Source organism: Esox lucius, chromosome 15 (assembly GCF_011004845.1).
Source record: "Esox lucius isolate fEsoLuc1 chromosome 15, fEsoLuc1.pri, whole genome shotgun sequence".
Classification (NCBI taxonomy): domain Eukaryota; kingdom Metazoa; phylum Chordata; class Actinopteri; order Esociformes; family Esocidae; genus Esox; species Esox lucius.
In genome coordinates, this window is record NC_047583.1 from 15,723,691 (window position 1) to 15,741,919 (window position 18,229).

An 18,229-nucleotide genomic window follows, 5' to 3' on the forward strand; every position below is an offset into this window, starting at 1 on the left:
CTTGCCAATCTGTAGACGAAGCACCATGGTTCTGTAGTGGAGGAGAGATTCCTCTGGAAACCAGTTGCTAATACTGGGGTGTGTGTTTGTCCAACATAGCAATCTCAAAATGAATGCACTAATAGCTCTGGATAAGATAACACAGTTGACTAAAGTGTTAATATATCAGTATCAAAAATTTAATTCAGGGCCTTGTCCTTTCAAAGCTACTAATAGGGTTCATGTGCCATTTATTTGTTTCATAGATGACTGGACCTCCAAAGAAAGTGCCATTTTTCATTGGATTTGTCACAACAGCTTGGCAGTCAAATGAACAATGCACATTGCACATGCCCATTCATACTCATGTGCAAACACACAGGTTTGAATATATTCACAGAAACACACGGAGAGAACGAGAGAAGTGACTCTGTCCTGATACGTGGTGACAGCTCTCGAGGAGGCCCGGGTAACTGTCAGACTTATTGGTCATGCAACAGTGACACCATCTGGTGTACAGTAGACTTCTGGGACGTTCAAATCAGCAAAGACAACAGATTTCGACTTGTTTTAGATCACCCTAATTATACATAGAGTCAATCTCCGAACATTCATCAAAGCCATACTCAAATCTATGTTCAGCTAAATGTCTTGAAGAGCCTGTAAAACGATATAACGTGTTCTTTGGTGTGTGCATGCTCTACCACTATGGTCGGTTATAAAGGAAAAGAAATTGGGAAACCATGACCTTAGCTGCTGCTGATAATTTCAGTCCACGAATAACAGATGATATACATCTGAACACTCATTTCCATATTACAAAAATTAGTCGTCATTCTGTGTTAGAGGTTATTTTAGTTTTATTGTGCCACACAGGGGAAATATTCCTCAGTAGCAGCCCCCTACAAAAGATTGGGCCTACTGTATATTAATATACACTGTGGAAGGCGAAGGACACTCATTTTGAAGATGATGTGGACATAGATGAAATAGCGGTAAAAATGACATTATAGAGGTCAGGAAGGGTGCTCACGTGGAGAGTTATGCGTTCAGCGCCCTGCATTTGCCAGAGCTTGCCTCCGCCGCACAAAGACAAGTATTTATAAGAATGAATACATCATGTTTCGTTGGGCTTTTAACCATATGATTTATGTGTCATTTTGTTGCAGCGCAAAGCCCGGGTTTTCATGATTGTTATCAGTTTTCCGTTTTTTAAGATGAATGTGAGCTATTGGATGTGTGCGGTTAGAAAATGGTTTTCATTCCCAGTCTGTGGATCCTGATATGTTTTTGTCATCAATAGGTGTTTTTGTCCCATGAATATATCTAAGAGCCTTATTTGAGCTAGAATCATGAATTAACCTGCACCGCTGTGAAGTCGTTGCACGGTAAGATGTACACGAAGATATTCTATTGTATGAAACCTTTGTTGCAGCCAAACCCACTCAAGACCGTTAGGGTGTTTAACTAAAGCGTCCGAAAAAAATCCCTGTGCCAACTCTGACCCCTGGCACCAATTGGCTAACAAAAGTGTTGTCACACGTTGTGAGGTCATGTCGGGATGCCCAACTACTCCAGAAGGTAACGCACAGATGCACACACACACCTCTCTAAATAATGCAGTCTGTGTGTGTGGGTCCGGCTCGTGGGACCAAGGGGAGACCCCAAGCAGAAGTGTGTCAAACTGAAATGTGTGTTAAGTTATTCAACACCCTCCACCTCAAGTCAAGAGATGGGGGAGGGATGCTAACCTAAATGCAAACCCAGGCCCCTGTGCAAATGTTGGGAGAGATGGGCAGCAGCAAGCATTGGGAGGTCATCCATTTTTCATGAGTTGGAATAACGGCAAGGCAGACATCCTTTTTAAAAAGGGGGAAACTGACTATCAAAAGTTGTTGATGTTGTGCTTATAGAATGAATAAGTCAAGACGTGTCTTCAGCCTTTCTCTCAGTCCAGACGATCACACACATCATGCTCTCAGATCATCAAGACAAAACATTACAAATCCTACTGTTGAAATTGTTAACTGGGATTGTGAACTATTCAATAATTTAACCTGTATAAATAATTCCTGACTGATTAACTATTGATAAACTATTGACTGTTTCTGGTGTGTTTGGTATTACTCTGTAAGGAGCAGGGTGTGTCCAGAGAGCAGATCAACAGCCTACAGGAACAGAGGTCCCCACAGGAATCAAGACTTTTCATCACGAATCTGGCCAGTCAGATAGAGAGATCAGATGAGAGGTGACATGGGCTGGATTTAGACAGCCCCTTTAGGATATTCTTTTTTTTAACAAATTGGGCTTATTGTTTAAAACATGTAAATGCAGCCAGAGAGGTAGTAAATGATGAGTAGAGGTGATGTGCTGTACTAGGAGTTACTGGGCCATCCATGACAGCCAAGGAGGCCAACGTTATTGAAACGTTTTAATATGTGACAACAGCAATTAAGAAACCATTTGGGTTATGTGAAGCCATTAATGTGAAAAAGGATTTATTTGTTTCTCCAATTAACAAAAGGCTAATAACAGTCTGTGCCTGAGTAGATGTACAGTGATGACTACAGTAGTACTATACGCCAGGGCTACTGATGACTTCTGGGTGGCAACATGATAGACATTGTCATTTATTTGCATAGAGAAAATGTATGTCTATATCTGTATACTGCATAATAACTTTCTTCATCAGGGTCCGGGGTCCGTATGGACCTCTCTCTGGGTCCAGATCCGGTCCATGGTCAACTTATTTGGTCAGTTTAGATCCTCCACACAGGCAGTGGTTGTTTGTGTCTCTACAGTACTACAGTATAGATGAGGAACGCGTTTGATGTCCTCATGCCCGCTTCACTCGTTTGCCCCTCTTCACCCGTGTTCCCCGTTGGCCCGCCGTGCCTTTCTCCGCCCACTGGTGGGGCAACCTCCCAGAGGCCTTCCAACCAATGGTCTCCTCCTTCTCCTCCTGGAACACAGAGGACGACAAAGCAGCAAGCAGACACAATTAGGCCTTCATATCCTGAGTTGGGGAGTAGAGCGGGTGATGAAATATCCTGTGGCCATTAATCTTTCCCCGGGGGTTGATGGAGACTGAAACCACAGGGCCAGGCACTGATTAAATGCTCCTAATAGAGGCCATTCATCTCTTAGTAAATCTCCTCCATGTGTCACCAACATACAACTAGCTCTCTTTGTTTGGCGTGCCTCTCTTAATGCAAACATGGAGATTTTCAGAAGATGCTAAATTCGTACAATAATTGCCCCGCGGTAGCAGTGTCCGGCAAAATACCGGTACATATTTAGAATGTAAAATTGCTTCATCGTAGCTAATCTGAACTTGAGGACATGTTAGAGAAAAACAAGGCAACTGTATGGTTTAAATGAATAACCATAATATTAATAAGGGTAAATCTAATATCCTGCTGTCTCATTATCTGGAGCTTCTGCCGTGTTTTAATGGAAGATGGTTTGATAATATGCTGCATAGTAAAACCTGTGTGGACGTTTCTCACATTAGTCTTCAGTATCTCTCTATATGCCAATTTATCAACTCCTTAATACTAATTCAACCCTAACTACTTTGTTCTATTTATCTGTCGCACATGATGGAGAATCGTATTACCTCACTAGAATAAACTATAAGCTTTGTGACTAAAAAATAAATAAACATCTAGGTAACTTTATAACATCAATGTAAGCAGTATTTTTAGGTCATTTATTGGAATAACTCCGTATCTTTTGTGATGGTTACTATTTTAGAATGATGCAGTATCAGCACTTGATATAACAAAAACCATGACAAATGTACACAGATGGTCCATACACCAGCCAACATCCCAAAGGTGTAATCATCTACGTCATCTTGGATTAACTCGCTGTAATTATATTTTGCCTGCTAAGCTCCATATGGTTCCAAGACTCCAACCAATAAGATAATAACATTACAACTAGAAAAGTACATTTACAGAATGATATGTGGGCTGCCTGCTAGTTTGGAAGTGTGTATTGTTATGAATTAATAGTAGTTGTAGTAGTGATGGTAGCAGTAATAATGGTAGTAATAGACTTTACACTATTTTAGGCTGAACATATTAGGGGGGGGGATCTGTAGGTGTTTAGTTATGTGGACTATTTAAGTATGCTAAAGGGATTCCTTTAAGCCATTCAAGGTGTTTTAAGCTCTAAAGGTTTTAGGTTGTGTAGCCGAGATTTCGGTTCATATTGTTGAAGCCTATTTTCAGCCATTGAAGTGAAGCTAAATAGTTATAGAGGAAAAGCAGTAAAAAGTCATCTGAATTGAGTCCATCAACACATATCAACAAAGAGGTTGTGTTTGGAAATAAAACAAATCAAAAGCAGTGGTGAATGGAAATGTCCAAAACAGTATATTGATAAGTTAGTCTGTAACATTTTATTGTTGATTTGGTGTTCGTAGCTTTAAAGGACAGGTAAATCCAGCATGTTACTATTTAAACACATTTTAAAGGTGTATTTCCATACATACAATACATATATATATTCTGTATGCTATCAGAAAGCTGTAAACACAAACCCTATCTGAGCAGGTTGCACATTTTAAGTTTTAATGGCATTTCTAGAATTAATGATGGAAGACTGAACATTTTTCCATTCAAGTCTATGGTTATTCAAACGTGCACTGGGATTTGTGAAAATATGTCTATAGTGTCAAAAGTGCTTGTGGAATAGAAAACTAATTAGGCCAGTCAGACTGTGCGTTTTAATGTTGTTTTGATCTCTGCAGCTTTTATGGGTTGGCCCTATATGTTGTAGAGCAATAATAATCACAATCATCATGTTGAGTTTTTGTTTCAGCAAGCACACCAAATTAAACAATTACCTTCTTGAATCAATCACAACCACATAACCATTTATAACTACCTAATATCAGTGCATCAACATTACAGTACACATGCTGTATAACCATGGCTAACATGATAGCGAGAGGCGAGATCTTTCAAGGCACTCAAAAACAGCAGTTGAGCAGGCACAACTATGCAGAACAACACACAATCATGTCATGCTTACAGTGTGTTTGTAGCATCAAAGTGAATTATTTAATAGTTAATTAGCTCAATTCAATACCTATTTAATGTAACATAAATGTACAAAAAAATGCATTAAAACTAAGCCAAAATACAATATTGAACATATCCTTAGATGACATGACAGAGTGTGGTGAAGGAGGCAATGGGGGGGTACAATGCTGTGTACTGAATGAGATCATTGAAATCAGACCAAAAAACATCCAAGCTGCAACAACACTGCCCCCTGTTGGCTAACTGGGGCATATTTCCCCCCAGACTGACTCCACCCACGTAAAACCATTTGAACACAGAAAGAGATGACATGAACCTGTTTGACCTCCCACTTGTCTCCTCTCTGCTTGGCGGGAGATTCCTGGAAGCTGACTAGACTGTGGGAGTAAGCCCCCCCAGGAACGAGTGATCCCCTTTTTTCTGTGGATGAAAAAAATTATGTTTAGGTAAATGATGGACCTTGAGCAGATGTAAAGGTAAACTATTTTCTGAAAGTTTAATTTATTCATCTTAAACTGATCTTTAATTAGTGATGACTAAATGCAGAGGATCTCATGATACTGTAGATTCTAAAAAAATATATTTGTTCTGATTCTTAACTTGTATTGATGTGTCAAAATGTTCCAAATATTAAGTATCAGGAAATAATAGTGCTCAAAATAAATTAGCTCCCTAAAAAAAAGTTATGAGGGAAAAAAATTGTTTTGTTGCAGGTATAGCCTAACAGTGACAATATAACCAATGCAAAATGTTTCAAAACTATGCAATATACTGTCTAAATCATAAAATATATTGTCAAGAGTAATATGCAAAAATCTACAGTACACCGTTTTGTTATCAGTAGCTTTAAGTAAAGGTCACATTTGTTCCCTGCTGTGTTGTGAGCCCAGCGATGAGGCCAGGCATGGGTGAGGTGTGTGGGGCAGTAAGCCGTGCTTCCCCCAGTCCCAGCGGTGATCAGCAAGGCCCAGCAGAGCTCCATCTGCTCTGAGTAACACCAGTGCAGGGGGGGGGTCACGGGTGATTAACCGTGGTAAGGCTGAGAAAAGTCCTGTTCTGACACTACACTACCCCCCCCCCACCTCCGCTCTGCATTTCATCCTCCATCACTCCTCTAGCAGCGCTGAGGACCCCCTGTCCACCAGCACATGCACCTGAGTCCCATTCCAGGCACTCACTCCCCACTGAGTGCCAGCAACAGGCCAGCTCTAGCGACTTAGAGACACACACACACACACACAGGCACACGTTCATGTACGGGCACTCTCACAAAAAACACGCGCACACACCTCCCTGGGCTGCTGCTGCTGTTTGTAACACGCCATCAATCAAGTGATCTGAACAAAAGGGCAACTCTTATGACGTTGCCTGTCAAAAGGACAAAGAAAGATGATGCTGGTGCCATTTTTTCTCTTTAATATGGACTCACACACAAACACACACCGTTGACATGTACTGTGTGTAATATTGACTTTTCTGTAGGCAAATCAGTGCAAAACTATTCAAAACCTCCTTTGACCTTTGAGAGCTGTGACGCTAAGTGGCTTTTTTAAGTGCAAGATGGACTAGTTTGTGATTTCAATCCATTTCAATAGCAAAATAATGCATTCTGTATGTTAAATTTGTGGTAGGTGGCATTATCAAGCACACTAAACTATTGATTTCCAGATAAACCCACAGCAAAACTATATCAGACCGTACCTTGTGAGATGGTGGTAACCTGTTCCATGGCAGGCAGAAGACCAGTGGATGCCCTCCGGGTTTCCAGGGCTTGTTTCCACCAGCTACCCAGCTTACAGTGGCCCAGCCTATCATCTGTACTACTCCGGAAACATGCCGCCTCCTTCTTGTGCGAGACCTTCCCCCCTCCAGGCCTGGATGTCTCAGGGCCTGAGCTGAGGATTGGCTGGGGTACATGACTCGGGCTTGTCCTGGTCCTAGGGGAATGTGGTACTCCATGCATCTGGAGTTGTCTGGAGCGTAAGGACCTTCGCAGGGGGACGAGCATGGAGGAATCCTGGAAAGAGAAGGGTCTGCTGTACCTCCCAGAGCCCCTGCTCTCCTGGTCTCCCTCCAGGGCAGAGGCTCTCTCTGTCCCCGGGCAACCAAAACCTGCATCTCCCAAATTCTCCAGAGAGCAGAGGGTCAGGTGGAGTTCAGGTAGGAGGTCCATAGTGGTCTCTGTGAGGGCACAGGTAAGGATCTCTGGTTGGTCCACTGCATCCTGGGAGTCACGGCGGAAACATTCCACTTCCTCCTTGAGCTCCGGAAGGTCAGATGCCCTCTGAACAAACTCAGAGATACAAAAACCCATTTGGCCAACATGTTACAGATGTCTCCACATAGACGGCAAAGTACAGGTTACTCACCTGTAAGGTCTCCAGCTCCAGGAAGCAGAGAGATGGGGCAGCAGCCCCAGAGAAAGTGGTGGCCTGTGGGAGAATGTTCTCTTTTTCCCCTTCAGGTATGACGAGCCACATGTCTGTCACATTTGGTGCATTCATTATTTCCTCAGTCACCTCTTTGCAGTAGTCCATTTTGTCTGGATTAACATCAACACAATACATTAATTTCAGCGGCACATTTGAATTATTTGTCAGTCAAAGCACACAGTAGAGTAAAAACTCCGCCAGATTACTGAGAGTGCTGTAACAGTTGAAACCCACCGTAGTCAGGTGTCAGGAAGTTATGACTCTCCATCAGGCTCTCAGAAGCCGAGGGCATGGATTGGTTGTCCTCGTTGCTGTAGAACTGAGGATGCAGGTTCAGTCGGCTCAGACTTTGCCTAATGGATAAATGACCACATTAAAAGCATGTCTGTATTTTGAAATGCGATGCATTCCACAATGGCCTCAGAACAGAGGTACACTGTGTAAAGGTTAAAATAGACAGGGTTCACCTTCTATCTATTGTTCGATCTACAGGGGGAACTGCTTCCTCTTCCACAGTGATTATGTCGTCTCCTGGTTTTTCACGCGCCGTGATCTTCTCCACACCACCTAGTACAAACATTATGACGGGAACAAAAGCGTACATTTTTGAGATCTTAAATGACCAGAAAAAGAATTTCTGACTGCATATCAGTCAAGAACATAATTACAAAATGTTGCCTTAAATGGGTCTAAAATAGATCCAGCCATTCCAGCTGAACTCACACTCAGTGGAGTCCACCATCTCCTCCACATCCATGCTGCCTTTGCTGAGGCTGTTGATGGAGAAGGGGTCGGTAGAGCCCTCCAGTGTCGGAGACGGGAGGATGTTTCCTGGTGGGGAGGGGCTGTCGTCCTGCCCGCCCTGGCGCTGTCTGTCACGGAGCAGAAAGGAGATGTGTTCCAGTTTTTTTGTGCTACCTTGCACGTATGAGACATCCTGTTTCAGGGGCAGAGAGGAAGCAGACTCTAAAGAGTCAGAGGCAGAGCTATCCCTGGATGGGGGTGAAGAAGAGAGTTGTGCTGGGGCCATGTGTTCCTCCTGAATTCAGACAAAAGGAACAAATTGTTACTGACAAATCACTTTCACTGAGAACAATAACTTGGACAGAGGACTAAAGTACCTCAGCTACAGGCAGGTGGTCATTTGGCTGGTCTGTGTTTCCCTGCCCTCCCGGCCTGTCCATCACCACATCCACTGTGGAGGAGCTAGAGAGGAGACATCTCAGGGCCTGGCTGATCAGACTCAGCGTCTGATATCCACCTCTCCTCTCCTGGCGCTCAACTGGCCACGCCACCTCCTCACTGGCTCAGGGACAAGAACAAAGCAGACGGTGAAGATGGGTGCCAGTGTTGACCATGAACAACCTTTGGTGGGACGGTGTTTTAATTGACTGCACCTCACTGCTGGCCGTGGTTGTTTGAGATCAGTAATGGATTCCCTGAGGAGTGTAACCAAATCCTCTGAAGAGAGAGTGTGGATGCTCTGAGAGTGGTACAGCAGGGCAGAGAATGGACGAATAGGACCACCTGGGAATCACAACGTTTACCTGACGTTTCAAATACTTGATAACGACGATGATGTGATGTTTCTATGTCTAACTTGTACCTGGCTCCCTCACTGTCATAGAGGTTCCTGTGGTACTCGGAAGCTGGGGAAGCCCCTCGACAACACATCGACTCTCAGCCTCTTCTGACTGAATAGTACAATGGCCCAGAAATGAATAAAGGGAAAGTTGTTTAACAGAAAATGTGATAGCTGACATACAAACGGCATTCATATGCCCGGACATATTTGCATGTCATGTATCATATATCTGTCACAGTGTAACACTGTCCACATTTCTTCCATACAGTCTGAAGCCTCCCCAGACAGGCCGAGCCTCTCACATCCACTGACGAAGAAACTGACCAGCTCATGACTTCCTGTGTGACCTTTCTTCAGGTGTTCCCAGGCCTCGGAGACATGGCTTACGGGGAGAGAATTCAACATATAAGTGGGCATACATTCTGAGACTGTACAGCCCTGCAACCTGTTGTACAACCAGTCCATACATCTGGAAATGATATGGAGTGAAATAAAAACTGTCCCATGAGCTCAGTTAGTTGAGCATGACACTTGCAGTGTCAGGATTGTAGGTTCAGTTCCCAGTACAGGTTCAATGACAACTAACGTCAGAAACTCTGGATAAAAACTCCTGCTCCTAAAATGGCTAAAATGTAAATATGCAGTGTGTATATACTGTTTCTATGTAGCAGTCGATTTTGGTGTAGTGTTAAGAGAACCTGTTCTGCAGAAGTACATCGAGACAGAGTTTGAGGTCGTAGGGGGTGTCTGTCGATGGTTTGATCCAGTAGATGTACTTCAGTGCCAGGCGATGCTGCTTTCTCCTCAGCAGGCTGTGGATGATGCAGCGGTGCTCCCAGGAGAGCCTGGGTGGCTCAGACCTGGGGCTCAGCAGCAGCTCCATGGAGCCCTACACAGAAGCAATGACAGTCAGGATGCTCTCGCTGCCATTTTGGCTCTTTAGAACTCTGCTAAATCCAGAAGGACCTACACACCAATAAACGTGACGTTACTGTGATATCCAAGGTCAACATACCAGGACGTGTCCCTGGTCGAGGAGCCAGAAAGCCCGGATCTGCTGAGAGAATCTGGGAGGGATAGTGAAGGCGTGGCAGAAGGACTGCAGGAGGTCATCTTTGCACTGCAGGAAATTTACTATGTCCAGGATGAAATACATGAGCTGGGCACAGGCTGTGTTAAGTGCAATGGGCATATCAAGAATAGCGTATATTCAGTTCGCACACATCAACACAGTTACATACAGAAAAGACAGACACCATTAAATCCTAATCAGAGTACACCCTAGTTGATAGAAACTGGATACAATGGCCTGGACAGACATGGTGTCGATGTGAGGTACCAGCACTAGCTTCAGCAGGGCCTGCAGGTTAGGGGGCGGGTAGCACTGGTCTGGGCAGTCCTCAGAAGTCCAAACAGGGCCATGTTTTTTGTTTATCTGAGCCACCATGCACTGGATAAGTGAAGTCCACCTTTCCCTTCCCTCCTCCTCCTCCTCCCAACTAATGAAATAAAAGGAGAGGAGGAGCGAGATGTGGACAACAGAAGGAATAAGGAGTCAAAGAGGCAGATGAGCCTGTCAGTGTTGGAACAGTTACCCAGGGATCTGGAGACAGGACCTGTGGTGGTTCTGATATATCTCTCTCCACATCTGAGCGATCCGCTTCATTTCTTGAGCCTCTGAGAGGACACAAGATGTCCTTATAAATACTAGACTAACACTAACCCTATAATACCACAACATAATCAACACTTCAGCTGCAATGTTCTTAACAAAAACAGTTCCAGTGCAAAAACAGCTTTGTGTGGTAATGTGAGATGAGTTTATACAGTTTGAATGTATGTGGTAATGTGAGATGAGTTTATACAGTTTGAATGTATGTGGTAATGTGAGATGAGTTTATACAGTTTGAATGTGTGTGGTAATATGAGATTAGTTGATACAGTCTGAAAGTGTGTGGTAATGTGAGATTAGTTTATACAGTTTGAATGTGTGTGGTAATGTGAGATTATTTGATACAGTCTGAATGTGTGTGGTAATGTGAGATTAGTTGATACAGTCTGAAAGTGTGTGGTAATGTGAGATGAGTTTATACAGTTTGAATGTGTGTGGTAATATGAGATGAGTTTATACAGTTTGAATGTATGTGGTAATGTGAGATGAGTTTAAACAGTTTGAATGTATGTGGTAAAGTGAGATTAGTTGATACAGTTTGAATGTGTGTGGTAATATGAGATTAGTTGATACAGTCTGAAAGTGTGTGGTAATGTGAGATTAGTTTATACAGTTTGAATGTGTGTGGTAATGTGAGATTATTTGATACAGTCTGAATGTGTGTGGTATTGTTAATGAGTGCTTCCCTACCAGGGTACTTGGGCAGTAGACCTGTGATGCCCCACCACTGGACAAGCTGACCCAGCCAGATGTGTTGCTTCAGAGCTCTGTGTTCCCGGTTCCAGCAGTCCTGCCTCACCAACAATCCACACTTGGCCTTGCACATTACACATGGAACCCCTAAACCTACACACACAAGCACAGAAGAGACAAACACTATTAAATCCTAATCAGAGTACACCCTAGTTGATAGAAACTGCAGTTCCAATCCTGTTTTTACCACTTCCCCTTTATTGTTAGAGACCTCACTAAGAGTCTAGGTAACCTGACTGCACTAATCAAAGTATCCAGATGATGTCAGGAAAACATTGTGATCCTTATGGGAGGGGGACAGGGCTGGAGTCATACTGCAGGCTACCATGCCAGAGTTGTGCCAAACCTCTCTGCCTCCTCCCCCACTGGGCCAGAGTCAGCAGGTTCCTCAGCCTCTGCAGTCTCAGGTGCACCTTGGTGAAGTAGCTATGGTCCAGGAACATCCACAGGCCCTGGCAACGGCTGAAGCCTGGGGAGAGGGGAGGGGGGAGAGGGGGAAGGGGAGGGGGAGGGCGGAGGAGAGAGGGACCCAGAGAGAAGGAATAAAGCCATTGAAACGACTTGGAAGCACCTTCAGCTCTGCTTTGGATAGCTGGTGCTGGGGTGCATATCTGCTTACACAGGGTGAGTAACTCCTTCTTCGAATCTTCAGTTGTCCTCTGGATCCAGGTGCTGAAAGCGGCAAGAATGTCTTCCTCACGAGCATTTCCTGCTTAAAGAAAGACTGATGAAAGGAACAGACAAAATAATGCAATAATATGAAGTGTCGTAATGAAATGCATGACCTGCTTTGATATGTCAGTAATGATGAACACTTGATAATGATTTAACCATTATAGTTCTAGTATGCAACCATTTTAAAACCTAGTGAGTGAGTTCCTGGTTTCATATTGCCAGTCCAGCGCTCTGACCTTCAGCTGACAGGCTACGTAGCCAGCGGACAATGGACCTCACGTTGTTGCTAGCCAAGGCCTTCGTCCACACGTCCTCTGTGTCCATTCTATCCTGATGGTATGTTCTGTCAGGTCCTTCCCCTGGGGTTTAACATAGGGAATGAACCAGACACAAACATAAGTCATTGGTGTAAAACAGACTGTTTGCTCTTTTCCTTTGAATTCTGTTTGAATGCATTTTGCAGGCAGAAGGTTCTTACATCAGAAGCAACAGTAATTCATCCACTGTGGCTCCACACAACTGTAATCTAGTTTTCAGTAGGCTATTACTGAACATAATCCCTCATATCCATAGTTCGTTATAATCCTATTTTAAAATAATAATTAAATCAATCAACATTGAGTTATGGTACAGGATATTTTATACCAGTAATTGTTTAAAGGATTAAAAGACTTCTGAAGTCATTTGTAATTTTCATTTGATTTTGCTTTAAAAATCCTCTGTTTATTGTAATTCACCTAATAAATCCAATTTCCTGATAATTTTAATGCTGTATAGCGAACTGTCTTAAATGAAGATCCTGTATCGTTCGTTGGCTTCCATTGCATTTAAAGACTGAGATTTCTCCAGTCAGATTCAAGAACACGAGTACTGCAACTGATAGACATTTAATGAACTACCATGACAGAATTGAACTGTGGTCTCTAGAACGTACCTGCCACAGTGGTCTGGAGCTCCCAGTCTCAGGTCATCTCTCTCTGTGGATGTGCGACCGGGCCAGCGTGTGTCCACTGTAGGACTCTCCTCTACACAAGCTCCTTTCGGGCCACAGTAATCCAGTAATCTCATTGTCTGTTATCTTTCTGGACATCCCATTGGTTGACCGGCTGTGTAGATGTTGGATGTGTGTGTGAGTGGCAGGGAGAGGCGGGAATAGCAGAGTGTGGTTGAAGGTGAAAGCGCTTGGTTGCAAATACAATCACAACATGAGGATAAAGGAAAACGCATCAAGGTGTTTGGAGCTTTCATTTGTCAGTGTTAACTCTTAAGCCATTTTTTTTTTTCAACTGGCCCATGTACAGCGTTCTCAAAGCACCAGAGGCCAGCACAAACGTCACATTTTCAGCAAAGCCAAAAAGCGAAATATTTTCCATATCACAAACTGACTTCATCTCCATATTGCCATATTGCCTTTCTTTGACCTGAAACTGTTTCGGCAAAGGAGAATTCAACAGACCCAGAAAAGGGCTGACTGGAAACAAAAGTACAAGCAAACATACACAGACAGTCAATAAAACACACACACACACATTTACACGCACACACCAGTGGCCATTGCAACTCTTTGTGGTGCTGCAGTCAAATTTGAGCAGGTGGCAGAAGGTACGTCCAAATCCTACAGGGCTGATTCATGATTAGAGGGGATTATTAGGAGTGTCAGGGTTCTCCGCCAGCAGACTCAGTCTGGTGCTGGCGCGTGCCGTCTCTGTCAGCTCTATCTCTGCCACTACGCCTCTCTCCGGGCCAAGCATTCAGATGTGTGTCAATGGAGACATGGGAGCAAGATCAGGCGGAGATGGCGTTCACGTGAAGGTATGACCTGTGTTCAGGACAGACAACCAAAGCCTTCTCTTGCTGAACTGTGATAAAGGCGCTCGGCCCATCACGCCGTTGTGAGAAATCTCTCAGGATGACAAACCAAATGATTGAGACATCATATGCTTTGGTCTATGGTTTTCTCTTTCCAGTTTATTTGAGATATTTCATCTGATTATACGCTTGGCACATTATTGAGGTAATTCGCACTTTTTGATGGCTCAATATGGGTATGCAATATTATTCCTAATGTTTGTGTCCACCAGCAGGGAGAATATTTAAGAGGAATATGTGATCATGTTATTTCCATTGTGCTCTTCCATGCTGTTTTCCTAGTGGTTTCTCGGGATTGCCGACACCTTTAAAATGGAGACCCCTACTCAAGAAATTCTGTCTCTGAACTAAGCTGCTTATGTGAGAATGCTTTCATCCACTATCCTGGCCCCCTCCCCTCATCCCTTGATAGCCCTGTGTCTCCTTTTTCCTTTCCTTATGTCCTCACCCCCATTCAGTAAACTACCTGAACACTGGATTAAACAAAACAAAGAAATCTAAAATGGCTGTGCTGAAAGTGAAATTCACCAAGAACAACAGAGACAGGCTGGCCCAGGTGCTATGGATCCTCAACTGGGTTTCCGTGGTGTCAGGTGTGGTTCTCTTCAGTCTGGGGCTCTTTCTAAAGGTGGAGATCAACAAGCGCTGGGAACTGATGGCAGAGAGAGACATCCACTCTGTCCCCAACATGCTCATTGCTACAGGCCTTGTCGCCTGTGGTATCAACTTCCTAGGTGGAAAGATCTGCTACGACTGTGCAGACACCACCAAGTTCCTGCGTTGGAAAGTGCTGATGCTGCCATACATCATGTGCACCTTCTTTTTCACCTTCTGCGTCCTGGCGGGGGCGCTCATGTGCTACGGAATGCGCGGTGAGCTTGAAGAGGCTCTGGACCAGGGGCTACACAACGCGATGCGCTACTATAAAGACACTGACACACCGGGGCGCTGCTTCCTGAAACGCACTGTGGACCTGCTGCAGATCCAGTTCCATTGCTGCGGTAACTCCAACTACAGAGATTGGTTCCAGATCCAGTGGATCAGCAACCGATTCCTGGACATGTCTAACAGGGAGGTAGTGGGGTAAGTTAAGACAAGAATACACACCGATACCATACCTGTCAGGTCAGACCAAGAGGCCTGCTCTACGCCCATGTTAGCTTAGCGCCTCAACTACACAATGTTTTACAATCTGAAAAAATAGTCATTTATGTGCCGATATGTGCTCCACATAATTAGAACCACTCGCTAAGGTATAAAAGTGATTATATTCATAGATAAAGAACATACAAACAATATATCCCAATTATTTGTAATTTGCATAAGTCCTGGAGTGGATTTTAAAGACTCTGGGAGCAAAAAGTTGGTGGTTGTGTTAAAAAAATACGTTGTTGAAGGACTGTGGCTGTACAGGACAAACATATGTACAGGTATTCAAAACTAAGCATTTTCAGCATTTTGTGACTTAATTTTGTTGCAAGCATATCCTGGCAACATTGATCACTCAACTCAAAATCCTAAAACAAGAATGAATAGAAGTACTTGAATCTTGAGAGGCTCAAGATCAATGCAAAACCAATAAAACCCTCTGTGTTTATCTCCATTATGTCTCTATCCCTATCTCCATTATGTCTCTATCCCTATCTCCATTGTCTCTATCCCTATCTCCATTATGTCTCTATCTCTATCTCCATTATGTCTCTATCCCTATCTCCATTATGTCTCTATCCCTATCTCCATTATGTCTCTATCTCTATCTCCATTATGTCTCTATCTCTATCTCCATTATGTCTCTATCCCTGTCTCCATTATGTCTCTATCCCTATCTCCATTATGTCTCTGTCCTCTATCGCCATTACTATCACTTCCAGGTCTCTGTCTTTTTCTCCATCACTGACACTGCATCTCTGTCTTGATCACTGACATTGTCTACATCTCTATTTTAAAATGTATCACTGTTACTTTTTCTATCTCTGTGTCTATCACTGACTCAGTCTCTATCTCTGTGTCCATCACTGACTCAGTCTCTATCTCTGTGTCCATCACTGACTCAGTCTCTATTTCTGTGTCCATCACTGACTCAGTCTCTATCTCTGTGTCCATCACTGACTCAGTCTTTATCTCTGTGTCCATCACTGACTCAGTCTCTATCTCTGTGTCCATCACTGACTCAGTCTCTATCTCTGTGTCCATCACTGACTCAGTCTCTATCTCTGTGTCCATCACTGACTCAGTCTCTATCTCTGTGTCCATCACTGACTCAGTCTCTATCTCTGTGTCCATCACTGACTCAGTCTTTATCTCTGGGTCCATCACTGACTCATTCTCTGTCTCTGGGTCCATCACTGACTCAGTCTCTGTCTCTGTGTCCCTCCTGTTTTCTTTTTTGCCTCTCTAGTCGTCTGAGGAGTAATGTAGAGGGAAAATACCTGATGGATGGGGTTCCCTTCAGCTGCTGTAACTTTAACTCACCACGCCCCTGCATCCAGCACCAGATCACTAACAACTCAGCCCACTTCAACTATGAACACCAGACCGAGGACCTCAACCTGTGGAGTTCAGGCTGCCGCCAGGCCCTGCTGGAGCACTACAGCAGCATCATGCAGTCCATTGGCTTCACAGTCCTCATCATCTGGCTGTTTGAGGTAAGCGCAGAGGAGACAGACAGGGATGTGGTTTTCATACTGGTGGTTTTCATGGGGCTTCAGTGCCCCATAGATGTAGAACTCAACCTACCTTGCAGTACAGTGTCTATGTCACCTTGTCCTTGCCTGGAATTGACGAGGGCATTTGCTTCATCTTCTTTCTCCCCCCTAAGTGTGATTAGTAGTATTGTTCATTCACTTTGCATGATACCTAATCCTACACTAAATCTCTGTTGTGACATTGTCTCAGAGTTATCCGTGCTCGGCTTTGTGAGTCAACACACCCCTTGACCTCTGTTGGATTACACAAAGCTGTCCCGTGATAGGCTACTTACAGAACCCCCAGATTTAACTCTAGTCAACAGTTTAGTTATTAACAAGGCAGATTGAAACCTGAACGCTGGCTTATAGCTGTGGTATATGAGACCAGATACCACAGGTATGACATCACATCACTTTTTAAGTGCATTGGTGACTAGTTTATAATAGCAATAAGGCATATTGGTGGTTTATGGAATATTGCCAATATACCACAGCTAAGCTCTGTATCCAGGCACAACTCGATGCATATATAGGCCATATACAACAACCCATTCCGCCTTAATGCCTAAATACCTGGTAATGGGATGACCTTATTCATTTCTGTTTCCTGCTGTAGCTGTGGGTGCTGACAGGGGTCCGCTACCTCCAGACCTCCCTGGAGAACGTGCTGAGACAGGGGGACCCAGACTCAGAGTCAGACGGCTGGCTCCTGGAGAACAGCTTTGTGGAGACAGCCCGTTCTAACTTCAACATCATAAAGAGCCTGGGCAAGTGCAACCAGATTGACACAGCCAATAACGGCGACCCCAACATGGATGTCTCCTCCAGAGCCCACTATGGACCAGAAAATGTGCTCCCTAAACAGTTACCTCTGGCCAGTTGACCCAAGTCCACTTCACAGGACAGGAACTCCCCTGAGCAATACAATCTACAAAGAAGCTTGCCTGAAAGACACATGGAGGCTTTTGCAAATCAAGCAATGTTCTTCTAAGAGAGAGGGTGGCCATTACAAATGGGATTTGGGGATGTGTCACTTTGCAAACCTAACCCCAAATGTTTGTTACATGGTACAGAACACAGTATTGTCCTAATAGTTAACCTTTGAAATGTATAGCTTGTTTAAAAAGAACTTGTGTCATCAATTCTATGCCATGATGTAATGCCTTACCTTTTTTCAAATACGCATACAAGTAAAATAATTTGTGTGAAATTCAAATTAGGCTTGTGTTGCCTTAACAAATAATAATTGAATCAAAAAGGGTCTGCATTACTCAACTGCATTCAGGTCAAACTTTATCCACTTGAAAGATCTGAAAATGATGGTACTTACCATGAAGGAAAAAAATTTAAAATCTAGTTTAAGATGCATTTTAAAATGCATTTGAAAAAAGTTTAAAATTGACCAAATTATGTGTGCAAAGAAAATAACACCAAGCCAACAATCAGTTATTGGGCTAGTAGGCCAATGCTTCGAATGTGTGCAACACATAATGAAATCAATATAATTTTAGAGTGCTATATTT

At 43.6% G+C, this 18,229-nt stretch overlaps 2 protein-coding genes across 6 annotated transcripts; one reads left to right on the forward strand and one right to left on the reverse strand.

Annotated features, from left to right (window-relative positions):
- Positions 1 to 2,460: 2,460 nt before the first annotated feature.
- On the reverse strand, positions 2,461 to 13,193 carry LOC105015604. 4 transcript variants are annotated; one of them, XM_010878878.4, is made up of 20 exons: positions 13,085 to 13,193; positions 12,387 to 12,509; positions 12,095 to 12,184; positions 11,822 to 11,944; positions 11,413 to 11,568; positions 10,646 to 10,727; positions 10,354 to 10,549; positions 10,066 to 10,209; positions 9,749 to 9,939; positions 9,375 to 9,432; positions 9,072 to 9,159; positions 8,863 to 8,992; positions 8,587 to 8,767; positions 8,189 to 8,504; positions 7,933 to 8,032; positions 7,700 to 7,818; positions 7,403 to 7,575; positions 6,735 to 7,317; positions 5,350 to 5,453; positions 2,461 to 2,941 (listed from the first exon to the last, which is right to left on the reverse strand). In XM_010878878.4, the coding sequence occupies exons 2-20, from the start codon at positions 12,472 to 12,474 to the stop codon at positions 2,816 to 2,818; spliced, it is 3,048 nt and encodes a 1,015-aa protein (XP_010877180.3). In that variant the 5' UTR covers positions 12,475 to 12,509; positions 13,085 to 13,193; the 3' UTR covers positions 2,461 to 2,815. The 4 variants fall into 4 exon arrangements, with proteins under 4 accessions (XP_010877180.3, XP_019909581.3, XP_034153132.1 ...); XM_020054022.3 differs by having other exon boundaries at positions 6,735 to 7,326; XM_034297241.1 differs by lacking the exon at positions 13,085 to 13,193 and having other exon boundaries at positions 6,735 to 7,326; positions 12,095 to 12,199; positions 12,387 to 12,483.
- Positions 13,194 to 13,849: 656 nt separating this feature from the next.
- prph2la (peripherin 2-like a) lies at positions 13,850 to 17,997 on the forward strand. Of its 2 annotated transcripts, none has more exons than XM_010878877.4 (4): positions 13,850 to 14,164; positions 14,302 to 15,102; positions 16,418 to 16,664; positions 17,323 to 17,997. In XM_010878877.4, exons 2-4 carry the CDS (start codon positions 14,522 to 14,524, stop codon positions 17,587 to 17,589), a joined length of 1,095 nt encoding a protein of 364 aa, XP_010877179.1. In that variant the 5' UTR covers positions 13,850 to 14,164; positions 14,302 to 14,521; the 3' UTR covers positions 17,590 to 17,997. The 2 variants fall into 2 exon arrangements, with proteins under 2 accessions (XP_010877179.1, XP_019909605.1); XM_020054046.3 differs by having other exon boundaries at positions 13,850 to 13,962.
- Positions 17,998 to 18,229: the final 232 nt, after the last annotated feature.